Genomic DNA, 17114 nt, shown 5'->3' with positions numbered 1-17114 from the left:
TAATCAATAAAGTGAACCTGTACAAAACATCAACCCTATATTTGAGTATTTTTCTTATTTTCACAGTGATTAAATTTTAAATACAGTGAAAAACACTGTATTTGATGTCACCATCTGCTGGTAGGCCATCATAAGAATATGTATAATATGATGTTAATTCTACAACAGAAGAGACTTAATGATCACTAAAATTAGGTGGAAAGAAAGTGGACATATCAATATTAGTATTGGCTATCGTCAAAATTAATTGTTATATCTTGGGATTTGGCATATCAGATATCAGCAAAAAATCAGATCTCGTGCAGCCCTAGTTTGTTTGTAGCAGCTGGAGAGGCTGGTGTCGAGGATTCATATCCTTTACCACAAAATTTCATTTAGTTTCACTGTAATTATTAACCTTAATTTCATTAAATGTATTAAATTAAATGTCATTACATTTTGTTAAATTAAATTTCTAAGACTGGAGCAGTACACAACAGAGTGTACATAACAGAGTTATGCTGCTCTGCTTTGCAGTGCCCTCTGCTTCCATCACCCTTCTCTCTTTCCATCACAGTTCATTTAGTGGTTTGTGACAACTCACCATGCTGTTATACTGTGATTCACTGTGTACAATGCAATGCAGTTAAGATGAAAACTGGATTCATTCAACTGACAAAAAAAAATACAATTGATTATTTCAAATATGGACATTTAAGGGGCTGCCCTAGTGTAGTTCTGCATTGTGATTCACAGAACTTTTAACTCCTACATAACCAACTCTGAAATGATACAACCATTTAGAGTTATCCAAAGACATGTCATAAACATGGGAATCTTTCCCATCTGTGCCATCCACCAATGTGATGTGAACAAATGACAGCAGCCTTTTATACAAGCTTGGAAGTCTTGGCTGCTAGCAATCTAACTTCAACATGAAGTGTGTGTCAGTTAGGATTTTTTAATTAAGCATTTTGTCTGAATGTATAACTCATTTTTGTGGATAAGCTGTCAAATAGTTGTACAAACTCTATTCAAAAAGACATTCTACAGGTTGCCCTTATTTTGCCTTGAGGCCTGACAGCTACCAAGTGCAGTTCTGCTATGATCCATCTACTTCACATATTTTTAAATGTTCATAAAGCTGTTAGTGAAGGCACAGAGAATAGTGGGAGATCTTAATGGACAAAGGGAGCCTGTTTGAGAAGGCAGTGGTGTCTAAGATTGTAATGAAACACTGACAGATACAAAGCAAAGCCCTGACTGTTACCTACAATAGCAGAAGAGAAGCCTCATTAAATTCACTGCAGCAAACTGAGAGGAACAAACACAAAAAATAGACTATCAAAGAGCCACATTCATTAGAGCGACAGCGAAATGAGTTTTGAGAGAGAATGTGCTTTCTTCTTCCCATGTGAGGTCCCATTCATTCACGCCACGCAGAGAGAGAGACAGACTACCCCAGCAGCCCCCCTCTCCCCGGCTGACTGCATCCACTTGGCCATCAGCCCAGACACACAGTGCAGAGAAACAGCCTGACAACAGCTGCAGCCACTACACACACTCACACACACATGCAAATCCACACACACTGTGTCACATCTAAACTACACACAGATCTGCACAAACACGCTATAATTTGCAACAATATGGGCTTTCCAGGATGAATGGCAACATGTTTCTAGCATGAAGCTGCTAAGAGCTTGCAGATACTCAGTGCCTTATATTTAATCATTTTCACAGTAATCATTCCTTATTGTTGTCATGGTGGAGAAATCCTCTGAAACACCTGGGGATACTTTACATCTATACTGATGCTACTGTGCCATACTAATGAAACTGTTCCAGATAGCTAACCAGCTACTTAGAGCTTGCATGGGCAGTTTTAATTATTACTATCCTTGAATGATTTCTACAGCCAGACGCCTGTTATGAAGAGGTCACAACTCTGCAACACATGTAGTGTTAACAAGGCTTGGGCAGTATCACTATGTGACAGTATACCAGGCTATTTAAAAAGGCCCTCCTCTTTCTAATAAACTCATTGTATGTAATGCACAGCACACACCAAGAGAGCTCAGTGGACTAGCAGGAGTAACCAAGACGGTTTGGGTGAGTTTGATTTTGTTTCTGTCGAATTTGAGTGAAGTGCGTTTTATAATGAGTTATCGCAATTAAGCCTCGTCAGTCTACCTTGACTAAGTGAGAGTTAAATTCAAAAGGTCTATTTCTCTTAATATGGGAAATAGCTGTAAGAATATTACTTTTCTTAGTATTTTATTGAGACCTCCTCCATAAAAGCTTGAGTATCCCTTCTTAGATGTCCCCCGTGTCCAGTAGGCCTTGTTCAGTTCAGACTGTCACCCCAAAGCTCAGCACTGCATCGCTGTGGAGAGGGGTTTACAGTAACATATTTTAGCATGGCCAGTGGATTTTTTTTCATGTACCAGCTACCTTAGCCAGTGAAATTTGGACACTGTTTGGGACTTTTGATTCTCTGCCCAAACCCGATTGGGCCTGAACCTGGCAGGTCAGCATTATTTCAACTCCCACTTGAGGCCCTTTGCTGCATGTCATCACCACTCTCTATCCCCCTTTCACGCTGATCTGTCCTTTCCACTAAAAGGCTAAAATGCCCAAAAAAAAATCTTTAAAAAAAAAATTCCAGCAGGCTTGAATCAGGTAGGGCTCTCAAAAACTATTGTTTAGTGAATGCTAATTATAGCTAGTTTCAACATTCAAGACAACTGCCCAGGGGTAAAGTTTTATATAACTCACCTGATTAAATTTTGTTAAGGCTTATAGTTTTGCATATTTAAGGGAAGAGTTACTTCAGTGACAGGCTGTCTTGCTAGGGCTACAGTCTGTGAGTAAGATCCAGCCCTCGCTCCTCTATAGCTCCACCCTCTGGCTCCAAAAAAACGAGATGGCAACAATCCAAATGTCAAACGCGAGGCTTATAAATATCAGTCTACAAACCAGACGTAACGGCTTCTACATCTATTGTTTGTTGGTTCAGACAGACCAATAGTAGACCACTAGCTCCTACCAGACCATTCATTTCCTCATACCAACTACCTTCAAATTTGCTTCACCCAGATAGTGCATCATTCATCTGAGCTGAGACATTTCTATCAAACAATGAACAGAGACATGTGACAGAAAGACAGAGTGAGATCGTGAAGAGGGCAGAGTGTTTTGGTCACACTAAGGAAATGCTTTAAAACTCTCTGGTGCTGAACAATGGCTTTCCTTCCTGCCTGTCTGAAATGGAGATGCTGATAATAGCAAAAGCTCTGCTCACACACTCCCTGATTACTGAAGAGAGTTCTCTCAAACCAGACGAGAGAAAAATACATGACTATTGTGCTGACATCCACATCAACACATAATAGTAGTAGTGATTTCTGAGACCACTATGTCTGGTATTTATGTGTCTAGTGTCTCTCATTGTATCACAGTCCTTCACATTTCAGACCTGATTCTGCAGCCATGCTTTTCTCAGGGTGTGTGCATATTTAACCAGCCTATCAATTATTCAGCAGTGAGGAAGTATTCCAAGCCTAGTAGTGCAGCTTCACATTTTAAAGATACATAATCTGTCCAAACCGACTTGCAGTTAACCAAAATTCATTTGCTTCATATTCGCTGATAACTCATCGAGAGGCTGCTGCTCTTTGCTGTGCTGTGATCAGTTCATCAGCAGATTCCAACTACAGGTTCTACAGAGGTATCATACTGATAGGGCTGCTGTCACGGCACATATTACATTGTAACGCTGAAATTTCTGTGGTAGTATCCTACACATTGGTGAACCCTAATGCATTTTAAGAACCTAAAAATATCCCTAAGTCCGTGGGACGTCCCTGCCAGCCCACCAACACTGCTGCCACAGAGCTTCAGACAGGCGGGATAACAGTGGGAAGATGTCAGATCTGTGTGCAGCCCAAGAACAAAAACAGGGACATATCACTGACAGTATGATATCATCCAAGTTTCACTCTCAGTGGTTTCTGAGACATGAGACAGTGATCTCACGTGTTCAAATTGTGGCAGTAATGATAGGATGCGTCCTGGGGTATATTACATATGGTAGTATTTGTGTACGGCACACACACAGAGAAACAGGATTTCTAAATACACTGGTAATGCTGTGATACTGTTAGTGATACTGTTTGCTGCATCCTCTTAGATAAGAATGCGTCAGGGACAAAAGATATGTACCAAGCAAAATCCCTGTTACTAAACTGTTTTCATGAAAATGTTGTGAAGTGAACATATCACTGCTTGGAGTGAAGAGACAATGTTTCTTTGCGCTAATCAAACACTACATTTATGTAGTGCACTGGTTTAGCAGAATCATAGTTGAAGGTGGATGGTGGGCATATAGAGTGCAGAGTCACTCCTATGTGGCTCCTTACAGATGCATTTGCAGTTTACAATGAGTTGTATATATAGTACATTATTTGTAGGAGACAGGGTTGCCCAGCAGGGCCAGAATGTTGCCTTTCCCAGTCTCATTAAACCTTTATAGAAGCAAAATTCCAGTATGTGCACTCTGCTTTGTTCCTAACTTTACTGATGCTAAATGGGACTTTAGGAACTAAAGACTGTCCAAATCAGTGCAGAAGAAATGACACATCATGAGAAGACATGCAGTTTAAACACACACACACACACACACATATATATGAATTTACATACTTGGAATTCCACAGTAACATATGAAACCATTTACCTTCCCACTGCAGATGTGGCATATTGCTTTGTACTCATGGTGAGCATTTAAGATCCAGACTGAAATAGTCTGTAGTAAAAAAAAATGTTTAAATGTGTCCACAGAAACACAATTGTAGAAATGTGTCACAGTTCAGACTTTTTTACATTGTTTTGGTTTTCCAAATAAGTGCCGTTTCCTCCCTCCTTCCTTCCCTCCCTCTCTAACAGCTCCTATCTGATGGCCTGCAAGTAGCACCTCCCCCACCCTGTAACTCCCACTGCTCCACAGATCACCACCTCCACCTCCACATGTCTGAGGCATGACACAATACCAAAAACAACCTCCTGTTCCCATTTCCCCTTCACACTCTGAGCCATGACACATTATCATCCTGTTAAAGTTTGTTTAGGTCACATGGAGGCAATGATGAGGTCAGTCATATGGTCTTTAGCATCAGTATGTTTTTTATGTAAATGTAAGATTACGCTTATTCCCAGGAAGTTACCAAAAGCTTTTCATAGCTCATTACACATTTTCCTGACACAATGCACTGTGTGTGAGCAATATGTGGCTTGGCAGTAATTTAGGTGAAGCGATCAACTCTATGAAGACCTGAATATACTTGAAAATGGATGCAGACCTGGACAGAAGGGATGGGACATATTACTGCGATACATCACAAGACCTCCTCATGCAACACATTATTGATACCCTAGCGGCAAATGTCCATATTGTCACTAAAACATACAGGTGCTCTGAACATCACCCACATTAGAAAGAAATTTTGCAGGTGAGGGTTTACATATCACAATTTTAACAGGACACAATATTGAAAGGATTTCAGAGTACAAATACCTGGGCATCTGGTTAGATTAGAAACTTAAATTTAAATTTCGTATTGACATATGCTTGCAAGTAAATTAAAAGAAAAAAAACTGGATATCTAAATAGAAACAAATCAAATTTTCCTTTGTTTTGTAGTAACAGATAGTCTGGATCAGCTCTGGATTGTGGTGATATGCCTCAACATCATTACTCGCAACAGTTACTCCACCCATCTTTGTATTTTATATGATAAGGTGGGCTGGGCACCTTTATCAGTCAGAAGAGATATGCATTGGTTCTTTTCATTTATAAAGTCTTAATCGGTAACATGATAGATAACTGGTCACAAAGTCACTATTCTACATGTTCAGCTGCTTAATGCTCAATGTGCCCCAGACAAATGCTGAATTTGGAAAAACTGCTTTTAGTTTTTCTGAAGCATCTACCTGGAACATCTTGCAACATACATTCAAACATAACACGTTGGTCACTAAAGGCCAGTTTAAAACCCTGATTACCAATTACTCTGCTTACAAAAGTAACCATTTTTAATTGTGTTTGGCCTGTTGTTTTTTGTGTTTTCTGTACTCTTTGTGTGTTGTTTGTTTTTGTGCTCTCGACATCATCAAAAATGAGGACTTGCCCTCAATGATTCCTCGTCTTATAAATAAAGGTTGACTGAAAATTAACCCTTTATCATTTTAAATCAATACGTCATGGTTCCGCTTGAGGGCGCTTAACAAATGAATGAAGGTAATGGTGAACAGAAGAGGAAGATGTGGAAGAAGAAGTCAGAGAACAGAAAAATGGCGGACAGCATCAAAAAACAAATCTGTGGCTGTATCCAAAGTCCCCACCCTTGCCACACTGTCTGCAGGAGCAGTGTGAGTACGTCGTGGAACCTGTGTTTTATTTCGGTGCCCGTGTTAACAGATTAGAGCAGCCACACTCTCTGCGTGAGCAGCGCTGCTCAGGCGCTCATCTGCGGCACATCTACAAAAACAAAGTCTCGCTAATTTTTACTGCATGATGCACACGGTCTTCAGCAAAAATGGACAGTGAACATGGAGTTTTAAGGGTCATACCAACTTTATACCTCTTTTCACTACATTTTCAATGTAGTTACATATTCATCTGTTTTACTCAACCTTTCCTGTCTCTGTTTCAAAATAAAAGCCTGATGACAACGTTTTTGTTGACTGAATTCCCTCTTTATTGTGAAATATTTGCAGGACCATGTTGTTGACAGTGCGGTGTCTTGCAGGGCATCCCAGTTCGTATCATTTTTCACGTTTTACAACGCAAGACCTTTAAGTCTTTGCACTATGTTTATTGTGTCTTAACAAACAGAATCGGTTATTTTCAGTGATATTAAAAGTGTGTAATGCATTTATTTTCAACTCTAATATCTTCACAACAACACTTTTCCTGAGATACAGTGGCTACCTTTTTTTTCCTTTATTGTACTTCTAATCACCCTATTAATAACATCTTAAGGTGCCAGACTTGACCTGTTAAGATGCCTTACCTTGGAATGAAAAGATGTTAAGATCTTGTGACAACATGCATTTTTGGGTGTCATGTTAACATATGAATTCAGTGAATACAGTCTGTAGGTAGTCAGTGGTTGTGGACAGTTGCTTGTTGGACATTCCAACCAGTAACCTTTTATACAATTAGACAAATCATCAGGAAATCATTACTTTTTACTATAAAACATTACTTTTCTTTCATGACTCAATAAAAATGACTTGGTTATAGATTGTAGATAAATCCTCCATGTGTACAGAGATGGCTTTTTCTTTGTTGGCCTCTTGACACAGTGAAAAAGATGCACTGTTGAGCTCCCAGTGCCACACAGGGTTAGTGAGTGAAAGTGGTATGAGCTGATGTCTGAGACATTAACAGCCAGGGTGTTAAATCACCCAACCCCCTCAACACCCAGCACCAAACAAACCCGTCTGACACCTGCTGCCTCCCCCAAACAATTCACACTCACATGTAAACATGCAGGAGCCTCATTTACTCAACAGTCATGGAAATGAAGTACCTTTTGGTTTTCTACCCAACTCACTGAGAGCGTCAACTCTTTCAGTTGCAGCAGACAGCAATCAAGATTGTTTCAACTGAGAAAGTCAGTTTCAGTGATAAAAGTAGAGTCATGACTAGGGATGCACGATACTGGCTTTTTTGCCGATATCTGATATAGTGACTCATCTCAACTCATTTGAGCGATAGCTGATACCAATATATGCACTTTTCCCCCCACCAAATTTTATTGATCATTAAGTCTCCTCTGTAGTGGAATTAACATCATACTCTGCATACTCTTATCATGATGGCCCACCAGCAGATGGAGACATGAAATACAGTGCTTCTCAGTGTGTGTAATATTCATTCATTAAGCATTTGGGACGATTCCATTCATTTAAACCCAATATAGCAAGGCTGCGTGATAGTTAGACACTTGCTTTCTGTTGGGACATGGAGCAGCTGCTGAAACATGTGGGACAACTGGTAATATTAAATCCCAATTCGCAAAAAAAACAAAGGTGGTGTAAAGAGGGATCTATAGCGCAGTCTCTGTAAAACAGACTACAGGCTGAAGCAATTTTTACTTAAAGATGGCACTTTGGGGCTGCTATGAAATCCCTTTGTAAAGCCGCCTTTGCTTTTTCACGCAGAATCAAACAACAATGACATCACCTCTAGAAGTGAGCTGTTCCTGTCAGGCCTGATGCTGACGTCTGCCTTCTGCCTTCATTTGGAATGAGAGTATTAACAGTATTAACAATGTGCAGCTGCTATAGTGTGTGTGTGTGTGTGTGTGTGTGTGTGTGTGTGTGTGTGTAATAATTTTTGACTGGCCTGAAACATTGAACCACCACATGCAATAAAACGCTAAATTAGCTGTTAATTATTTCTCATGTTGAGAAAGATTCTTTATGGTTGAAGTAATCAGCTAATTGATGTTCCACTTGATGTCATTGTACTGCGTTTACTCCCTGTACTGCTCGGTACCGCAGTCCCCAGGGGCACCAAAGACCTATCAATAATCAGGACTGGTGACTAAAGGGAAAATGCTCTCTTAGCTCAGAGCCACACCCTGCATTGAACTGAGACCAGAAATGAAATAAGAAACCTTTGGAAACTAATGAAATGAGGAGCTTTCCCAGGCTGGGATGGCTGTTATCTAAAGCAAAATGTTTGCTTAGTCACTGGACATTCTGGACAGTTGTCTAAAAGCAGATGATGCAATATGACACCACCCTTACTGAATTTTGTAGAAAGACAAAGACCTGATACAGTAAAGTCACATCTGACTCTGACCTCTCTCTCAGGAAGAATCATAACATTGGCTTCTACAATTTTATATATCTATACATATTTTCTCTTTCTGTCAGCTTCTATTAATAATGTGAATGGATAATGAAGTTTCACCAGGCTGTACAGTATATGATGGTTTAAATGTGTGGCGCTAACATCCCTCCACCTGAATCCCAACTGTGAGTGAACTTCTTACTTTTAGCTTTTCACATAATAAATACACAATAGAAATCAAAAAAATGTTCAAGAAAATTCTCACACCCCAATTTACTTATTAAACACAGAAATACAACTGTACACCTTTTGAATTCAATTTTCTCTCAGTCATGGAAGACTGACGAGGCTTTATTGCCACATTAACTCAACATAAAACACACTTTTTTCAAATTTTTCAGAAACAAAATAAAATTCACCCAAACCGTCTTGGTTACTCTTGCTAGTAATCGTGTATTAGGAGGTCCACTGTTCCAACAATCACCAGCTCCAAACGTGCTGTTATTCCCCATGGTCTCTCTCTGCCTGCTGGCTGCCGGCTGTTTACAGTCCTGTAACTTCCCTCTCCACCAGCAGGTGTCACTGTGTCTTTAAGCTTAGCTGCCAGAGACAGAGCTCCGGTGGTGTGTGCTGTGCGCTACAAGCAATGCATTTAATAGAAAGAGGAGCACCTGTATTCATGAGGGTTTGGATTTCTTAATACCCTGATACTACCCAAGTATATGTCAAAGTTATATTACTATGGCAACAAGCACGAAGCAACTGTCCTTACACACAAAATGTCTCAATTCTACATGACATTGAAATCTACAGTACTAAATATTTTATTTTGCTGAAGTTATCAACATCATTTCTATCAAGAGAGCACTGCAGAAAGTGTTCAGTTTTAGTTTCCAACAACAACAAGAGCAGTCTTTTACTTGCTCTGAATAGAAGAGCCCAGTGAAGGGAGAGAAATAGGACAGTTTAAGTCCCTTACACCCACCTCTCCTGCACAGAGAGAGGGGAGTGGAGTCCAGCAACCACAGACTGTATGTAAAGGTAGAAGATCTATCTTCACCTACTCTCACTGTTCAAAATTATCGCTCTTTGAGCCTCCTCTTGGAACATAACTCGAATAAGAAAGCACATCAAGATATTTAAGCCCATTCTCACTCAAAAGTCGTTAAATACCACCACCTTTGCAGCCTTGTTGGCGTAAGATCCAGAAACCAAATGCTACCTTTTGTGTGCACATGATATGCCACTAGACAACATCAGCTAAGAATGCAGCCAGACTGAACCATTTGCTGTGTTATCATATACTGACAGCCAGCCGGGCATCACCTCCCATGGCAGCATGATATGCCCTAGACCAGGGGTCGGCAACCTACTATCAAAAGAGCCATTTCTGGCCGAAAACAAAAAAAAAAATCTGTCTGGAGCCGCAGGTAACACAACACATATAGTCTATAGTCAAACTAGCCTATCCATATCATTAATGGGTCTACATAAGAATTCCATAATATGTTTTACCACTATTTATTATTTTTTGTTACATTTTTTGTTTTAATTTTTACCACCAACACTGCAAAGTTCAAGATCTATCCATGCACTGTTATTATTATCTCTATGCACTAATAACTTCTCCATTTTCCTCTGAGACTTCTCCTATCTTGGATTGGGAATCCATAGCTAGTCAGGCCTTTTTGATCCAGGACCGCCCACCATTTTTGAAATTTGGCAAAATTTAGCAGAAAAGACACCAAGGTCACAGAAATATGATGCATATTTTAGTTAATGAAATACATTTTCATATTCTGTTTACAGGCTACATATTTTTGCAAATTTTGCAAAAATTGAATGAAAAATTTAAAAAAAATAATCGCAATTCATTTCCATATAATTTCTAGTCAGAGACACAGGAGCCACTGGAGAGGGGCAAAAGAGCCGCATGTGGCTCTAGAGCCTCACGTTGCCTACCCCTGCCCTGGACAATGTAGGGTTGAAACACTGCATGTACAGGTCCCTATAGGGCTAGCTGGAGGGGCGGCGGATGGATCTAATAAGCCCTACACTCTCTCTCCCATGTGGGAGTCCAGTGTTCACTTCCCATTTGAATGTGATGTTTTTTTTCTACACCTTACCATGTGCCCCATTCCCTTACCCTAACCATCCATGCCAGCATGTGCGTTTGTTGATGCCAAGGTGTTGGTTGCCATGTGCTTGTGTTGTCTAAACATAACCACGTACAGCCTAACCGCACCATGTGCACTTGCTTACAGAATGTCAACAGCAGACACAGAAGAATAGCAAAATATTTAGATGCAGAAGTCCACTGAATCAGCAATATGTGACAACTTAAGATCACTCCCCTGATCTACACAGATACGGGAGTGAAATGGGGGTTGTTCGGATGTTTTTGTTGTAGTCATGCTTTATTTTAATGTGGTGACACATCTGCTTGACCAGTCACAATGCATAGAACTGCTAGCAACCAAGATCTGGATGCTGCAGGCATCCTGTTTAATCGACGTGTGGACAGTGAGATAACAAATACAATAAAAAACACCCTTTGAATGTTAGCTATCTAAGAACATACTTGCTTTACCAAATGTCTCACATGGCCCCACTTAGAGTTAAGTCAGCATATCAATGTGAGAAAACCATGAACTCAGTGCCTCTTTTATCCTCCAAGTGTTGCTGCATACAACATCTGACTGTGAGTGTTGTCATTTATCTGATTGTGCAACACCCTGCTGCAACTTCATGCAGTTTGATTTCCCTGCAGGGGAGATGAGCCACTATGGGGGGTCAGCACAGTGACTCTCTATAAAAGAGAGTGTCAACTATTTTCATTCTCAACCTTGGCTCTCCTTCTGTGCTTAAACAAATATAGTGTTGCATCATAAAAAAAAGGTGGGTAAGACACAAAGAGCCCTGAAGAAGCAGGAGAAAAACCATCATGTTCTGAAAAGGCTTCATTTATAGTTTAGACTAAAAAGTTACTGAGCAACATACAGATATCTTCAGACTATATGGGTGGCACATGCAACTTCATTTATCACACACACCTACATGGTACCTGTGCAGTGTGATAATCTCTCATGTTGCACCATTTATGAAGCTCTGCCCTCACAATTAAGTGACAATAACAGTTTGTCCTTTGGCTGACAACACAACACAGCACTGGCATCTGCAATCTCTCCAGTACCATTTTATAACTCATGATTTATGTTTTTAAAGTTTCTGGCTATGATAACTTTTGTAATTTTAGCATGTTTCCTTTACCAAAAATTTAAAAAAAAAAATTAAAAAGGCAAACATTTTTAGAGTAAAGAATCACACAAAAAATTATGGAAAGAAAAAGGCTGAAAGTGTTAAAAAAAAAAAAAAAAAAAAAAACACCCAAAGATTAAAGAAATAAATGCTGTTTTTAAGGGGAAAAGGAAATTCTTGAACTTTTTGAAGGAAAAACAAAGCAAACATTTTCAAAGAAGAAAAAAGAAAAAAAAACTCACCAAAAAGTGTTAAAGAAAAACAAAATTGCCAACAGTTTTTTATATATTTACTAAAAAGTCACCAAAAAGTATTAAGGACAACAAATCAACAAATGCCTTGCAATGATTTCTTTTTTTTTTTTTTTTTTTTTTTTTTTTTTGCAAGATTTTTCTTTCCTACAGAGGTCCAGGCCAAGCCCCCAATCTCAATCTCAAATCCTATAAATGCTCCTGGGGTGCAGTCTCCATGGCACTCAGTTACATTACATAACACTGAGCCTTCCCAAGCCCCCTGAAATGTTAGTCCTGGTATCTCTGAGGAGGAACAAACTCCGAACATGTTTTGCCCAATTCTTTAAGGCCTGTACAGATTACTAACTGTTATGATGCCATACTCATTAGTAAAAGCTACTTAAAGTATCGTTATATAAAAGTGAATCATCTGGCAGTCTTTAATATTGAATACTTGATAGGAATGGCGCAAAGTGCTCACTGTCGCCCTCCACGGTGGATACTTATGTCAAATCATGGAGAAACCGCATATTTGAAACATGATTTAAAAAGCATAAACGCTGTCTGGTGTATCAGGTAAATGCCGAGTGGTCCAGCAGGAGTATTGGCAAAGAATCTTGCATCATGATTAGGATTTGTTATGTGCGCCTGCTTTCGATCAAGCGAGCAACCAAAAACGAGAGATATTCCACTGGAGTTCGCCTGATGTCATCACGGTATGGCATGTAGGCAGGAGAATGTGATAATTTTAATCTCCCATCTACCCATCGAGCCGACTAAACATACTGGGCTTCTTTAAGCGTGAATCTCACTGCCTGTGGCCGCAGCTCGGTGCCCTGCCCCGGGCAGACAGCAGCGGCAGCAGGCAGTAGTCTGGGCAGAGGATGCACACTGCGATACCTGAGGACATGGTGCAGACTTTTGCTGCATTGAGTCACAACTCCGGTGGGACGGGTCATGTGACCAAACTCTGCACCGTTATGGAGGAGCAAACTGAGGCGCGTCTGTGCTCCGGTGATGATCACGAAACCCCGAGAAAGAGAGAAAACACGAGAAAGAGTCATAAAGTTGAGGTATCGCCATGTTTTTGTGGGGAGCCCTGCTCGGTGCAGGCCGGTAGGCGAGGTCCTGGCAGCTCCACTGCGGCTGTCCTTGGAGAGCTCACCCTGCCTGCACAGCGGTTCCGCTGTCCTAGTCTTTGTGAATAACACCTTAATTACAAAATACCCCCCCGGGGGGCCCACAGACACACACCGAAACACACGCCAGAGATGGCCAATGCTAAAAACTAACCTGATATTATCTTCTCAGCCGCCGTCTCTTTCTCAGTCATCATATCCCGCAGTTTCACCTCCTCCCGAGCCTTCTCGCCGATGCAGCTACACCAAGCAATCTTCCTGCCGGACTGGGAAACCCACCGGGCCGAAAAACGACAAAAACTTCAACACAAACAGCCTCCGCGCCGCTAATTCGATGTCTCCTTCAGTTCACTTCGCCCTGCCGCTTCCTGTGTTGGGAGAAGGGCGTCAGAGAGCACATGGAAAAGATTTTTTTAGGCGGGGGGGGTGGTGAACCTTCGCTGAGAGGATGTTGGAGCCCAGACTGCTGCTGCTCTGTCCGCCCCTCCCTCCAAATTCACGGCTGTCCTGGCCAAGAGTCCCTCTGCTGTTGCTGCTGCTGGCCGCTCTGCAGTCTGCAGCTTTACTCAGCACCGCCGACAGGGATGCTGCCCCCCCCCCCCCACACACACACACACAGACACACACACACAGTACTGAGTCAGGCCGGCACTGAGATCTGAAGGACAAACTTCATGGATAAATAGGCACAAGTTGGATGTCAAGATTTAAACCTTTGAAACCTAAGCAAGCTGGTTTGAGTTTTTTCAAAAACATGGGAAGAAGGCAATGAGCAACGTAACATATGGCCCCGAAAAATAGCTAGAAATTAGTAAAAACTTAAAAGAATATTACCTGAAAACTGAACAAACTGCTGTCTGACACGAACAATCCATCCCATCTTCTAGGCGTTTTGTTTGTTTGTTCTCTGTACATATTGTACATATCTTATTATTATTAGGGCCCCAGCACCGAACGGTGTGAGGACGCTCTTGGAATCCTTGGAATTATTAGGGCCCGAGCACCAAACGTTGCAAGGACCCTCTTGAAACTGAAGGAATTATTATTATAATTATTATTATTAATACTCACTGTGGTCCAACCTCTCTGCATACTTTTTTCTGACTTTCACTGATGAATGATTGCATCACTCAGAGTCCCACCAGTAGCCTCGACATGCGTGGAAGTGCGAGCACCCGTTCATCGCTCCTTGCAGCTTTAATTATTATTATTATTTTTCTCTCAAATGATTTGCCTTTTTGAGGGCTTTAACATATTCAAAAAGTCATGAAACTTTGCAGACTTATCAGGTCTGGTGAAAAAAATGATATTTTAATGGTCTCGTGCATGGGTGGGAGGAAATCAGTTGGGATCAGTTGCGCCCCCTACTGATTTTCAACGAAACAGCCCCTGCAGTACATTTTACCTAGAGCTCTGAAACTTTGGAGGCCTGTGCAACACCCCAGTACCTACAATAAAGTCTCTTGGGGCCATACCGTAAAACCAACAGGAAGTCAGCCATTTTGATTTGAAGTTGTAATTTTGGTGTATTTTTGGCTATGTTCAGGGGTTGTAATCTTGAGAACTTGTCCTAGAGATTTCATCAGATTGACTTCAAGTATTATGGCTACCTTCATAAGACCTTTGACAGCAAAAGTTATTCAAATCATGAGTTTTCATCACACCCTGTGATCTGTATGAGGCATCTGATTTGCATGTTCTGCCATGAACCAGGAAGTAAACAGGAAGTGGTATGTAACTCTGCTGTAAATGGTCCAGTATGACCCAGACTTCACGTGTTTGACAGGAGTCCCATCCTGAACACATTTATATAACAATTTTAAGTGATAATGAGAGCGCCACCTATTGGCACAACAAAGGCAACGTTTTACAGTAAGATGTCCAGCTCCAAGCAGGTAGACTTGATTGATCTCAAAATGGTCTCAAAAAAGACGTTGATGATGCTTGAAAATGAATATTGAGAGTTTTCGTTGAAAGGCGTTACTGAAGTCGGGTGGACAATTTGGATGTTTCGACATGACATCAAAAACTGTTGTAACTTCGCTCCAGATGTTCAGATCTTTACAAAATTTCACAGATTTGATAAGAGTCCAGGCCTGAAGACATCTGCAGTGCAATTTTGAATCTTACTCATTGTGTTGTAACTGCAGGATAGTTAAGCCCCCCTTGTGGTGCATTTAAGTAGTGCAGACTGTAGATTTTATACTTCCTGTAAGATCCACAGAAGAAGAAGCTAGACAGGAAGTGTGTTTTCTCTTGTTAGTTCTAGGTCGAACATGTTGCTGTCATGAGGCCTGCTCAATTCACTGCCATCCCTTTGTGTACCTTCCTTTAAATGGCACCATCTGTAAGTTTTGCAATACTGGAGTGTTTTAGGTTTGTTGTCAAGTGATTATTTAATGATTTTTTAAGTATAGAAGAGCATTTTTGGCTAATTGTGACATGTCTGTTGAATGTATTACAACTAATACCTCTGTTTACTTGATGCATAGTAGCTAATTATAGACCTGTAGTGCTTATTTGTTCACATTAGATGATAGATTACCATACTTACCTTTGTTTAACTGTAAAGTGAAAATTGTATTGTCATACTTACCTTGATGATACTGTAGGGGAAAATTCTGTGTTAAAACATTTTGAATTAGTTTTTACTTACCTTTTATGTACCTATATGTTATATATTTAAGCATATTTAAGTCGTACTTACCACTTTTGTTAATTACTTTATTGTTTACCTGTAATTCACCTCATATCTAATGTGAATTCGTATTTGTATTTTCAGTTTCACACTTTGCTATATAAAAGCCTGCCAACTACAACACTGGCCTGTTCCTTGGAGGAAATAGTATAGTTAAGAGTTTAGCTGCCTGTTGATCTCAACACATGCTCGTAGAGAGCACACTGAGGAAGAACAGAACACTCATAGCGACACCTATTGGTAGCAGGAAGTTACTTTTTTTACTCTTTGATTTTTCCCCTGTAGCAGGTTAACTTAATTGACCTCATATCCAATTAGAGTACTGTAAAGACCTTCATGATGCACAGGAATTACACTTGCGCTTTATTCCCCATAAAACTGGAAGCACTTTTTGAGAGGCAAGGCATGCACCAAAACTCACCAAACTTAGCACACACATCAGAAGTCCTAAAATGTGATATGTTTTTTTTTTTTTTTTTTTGCACTGATGTGCCAAAATGGCTCTGTAGTGCCCTCTACAGATTTCAACAAAGCAGCCCCTGCAATACATTTCACCTAGAGCTACAAACCTTGGTAAGCATGTGTAACAGTCCAAGACCTACAAAAAAGCCTCTTACCCTAAACCCAACAGGAAGTCGGCCATTTTGAATTGAATGTGCAATATTGGCGTATTTTCAGGGCTTGCAATTTTTCAGTCTTCTCCTATAGATTTCATCCGATTGACTGCAAAATTTAAAAATCCTCTCAGAAGGCCTGGAACATCAAAAGTTATTACATTTGTGAGTTTTCGTCACATCGTGTGGTTGTTACCGGGCCAATCATTTCCATGTCTCACTATTAACCAGTAAGCAGTTTATAACTCTAAGGGACATGGTCCAATCTTCACCAAACTTCACATGTTTGATGACTGTCTTGCCCTGAACACATCTACATGACAACCA

General features: G+C 40.4%; 1 protein-coding gene across 2 annotated transcripts in view; it reads right to left on the bottom strand.

The window, feature by feature from the left end:
- The window catches only part of hspa12a (heat shock protein 12A), a 62800-nt gene extending 48800 nt beyond the window's left edge, over positions 1-14000 (bottom strand). For both annotated transcript variants that reach the window (XM_042502091.1, XM_042502092.1), the window contains exon 1: positions 13630-14000. In XM_042502091.1, coding sequence (XP_042358025.1) covers positions 13630-13672 — 43 coding nt within the window. In that variant the 5' untranslated portion in view covers positions 13673-14000. The remainder of the gene's footprint in view (positions 1-13629) is intronic.
- Between the last annotated feature and the right edge of the window lie 3114 nt (positions 14001-17114).

This window comes from Plectropomus leopardus, chromosome 15, assembly GCF_008729295.1.
Source record: "Plectropomus leopardus isolate mb chromosome 15, YSFRI_Pleo_2.0, whole genome shotgun sequence".
NCBI classification, from domain to species: Eukaryota; Metazoa; Chordata; class Actinopteri; order Perciformes; family Serranidae; genus Plectropomus; species Plectropomus leopardus.
The sequence above is the reverse complement of the archived record's forward strand: the minus strand, read 5'-3'. Positions and strand labels throughout refer to the sequence as shown.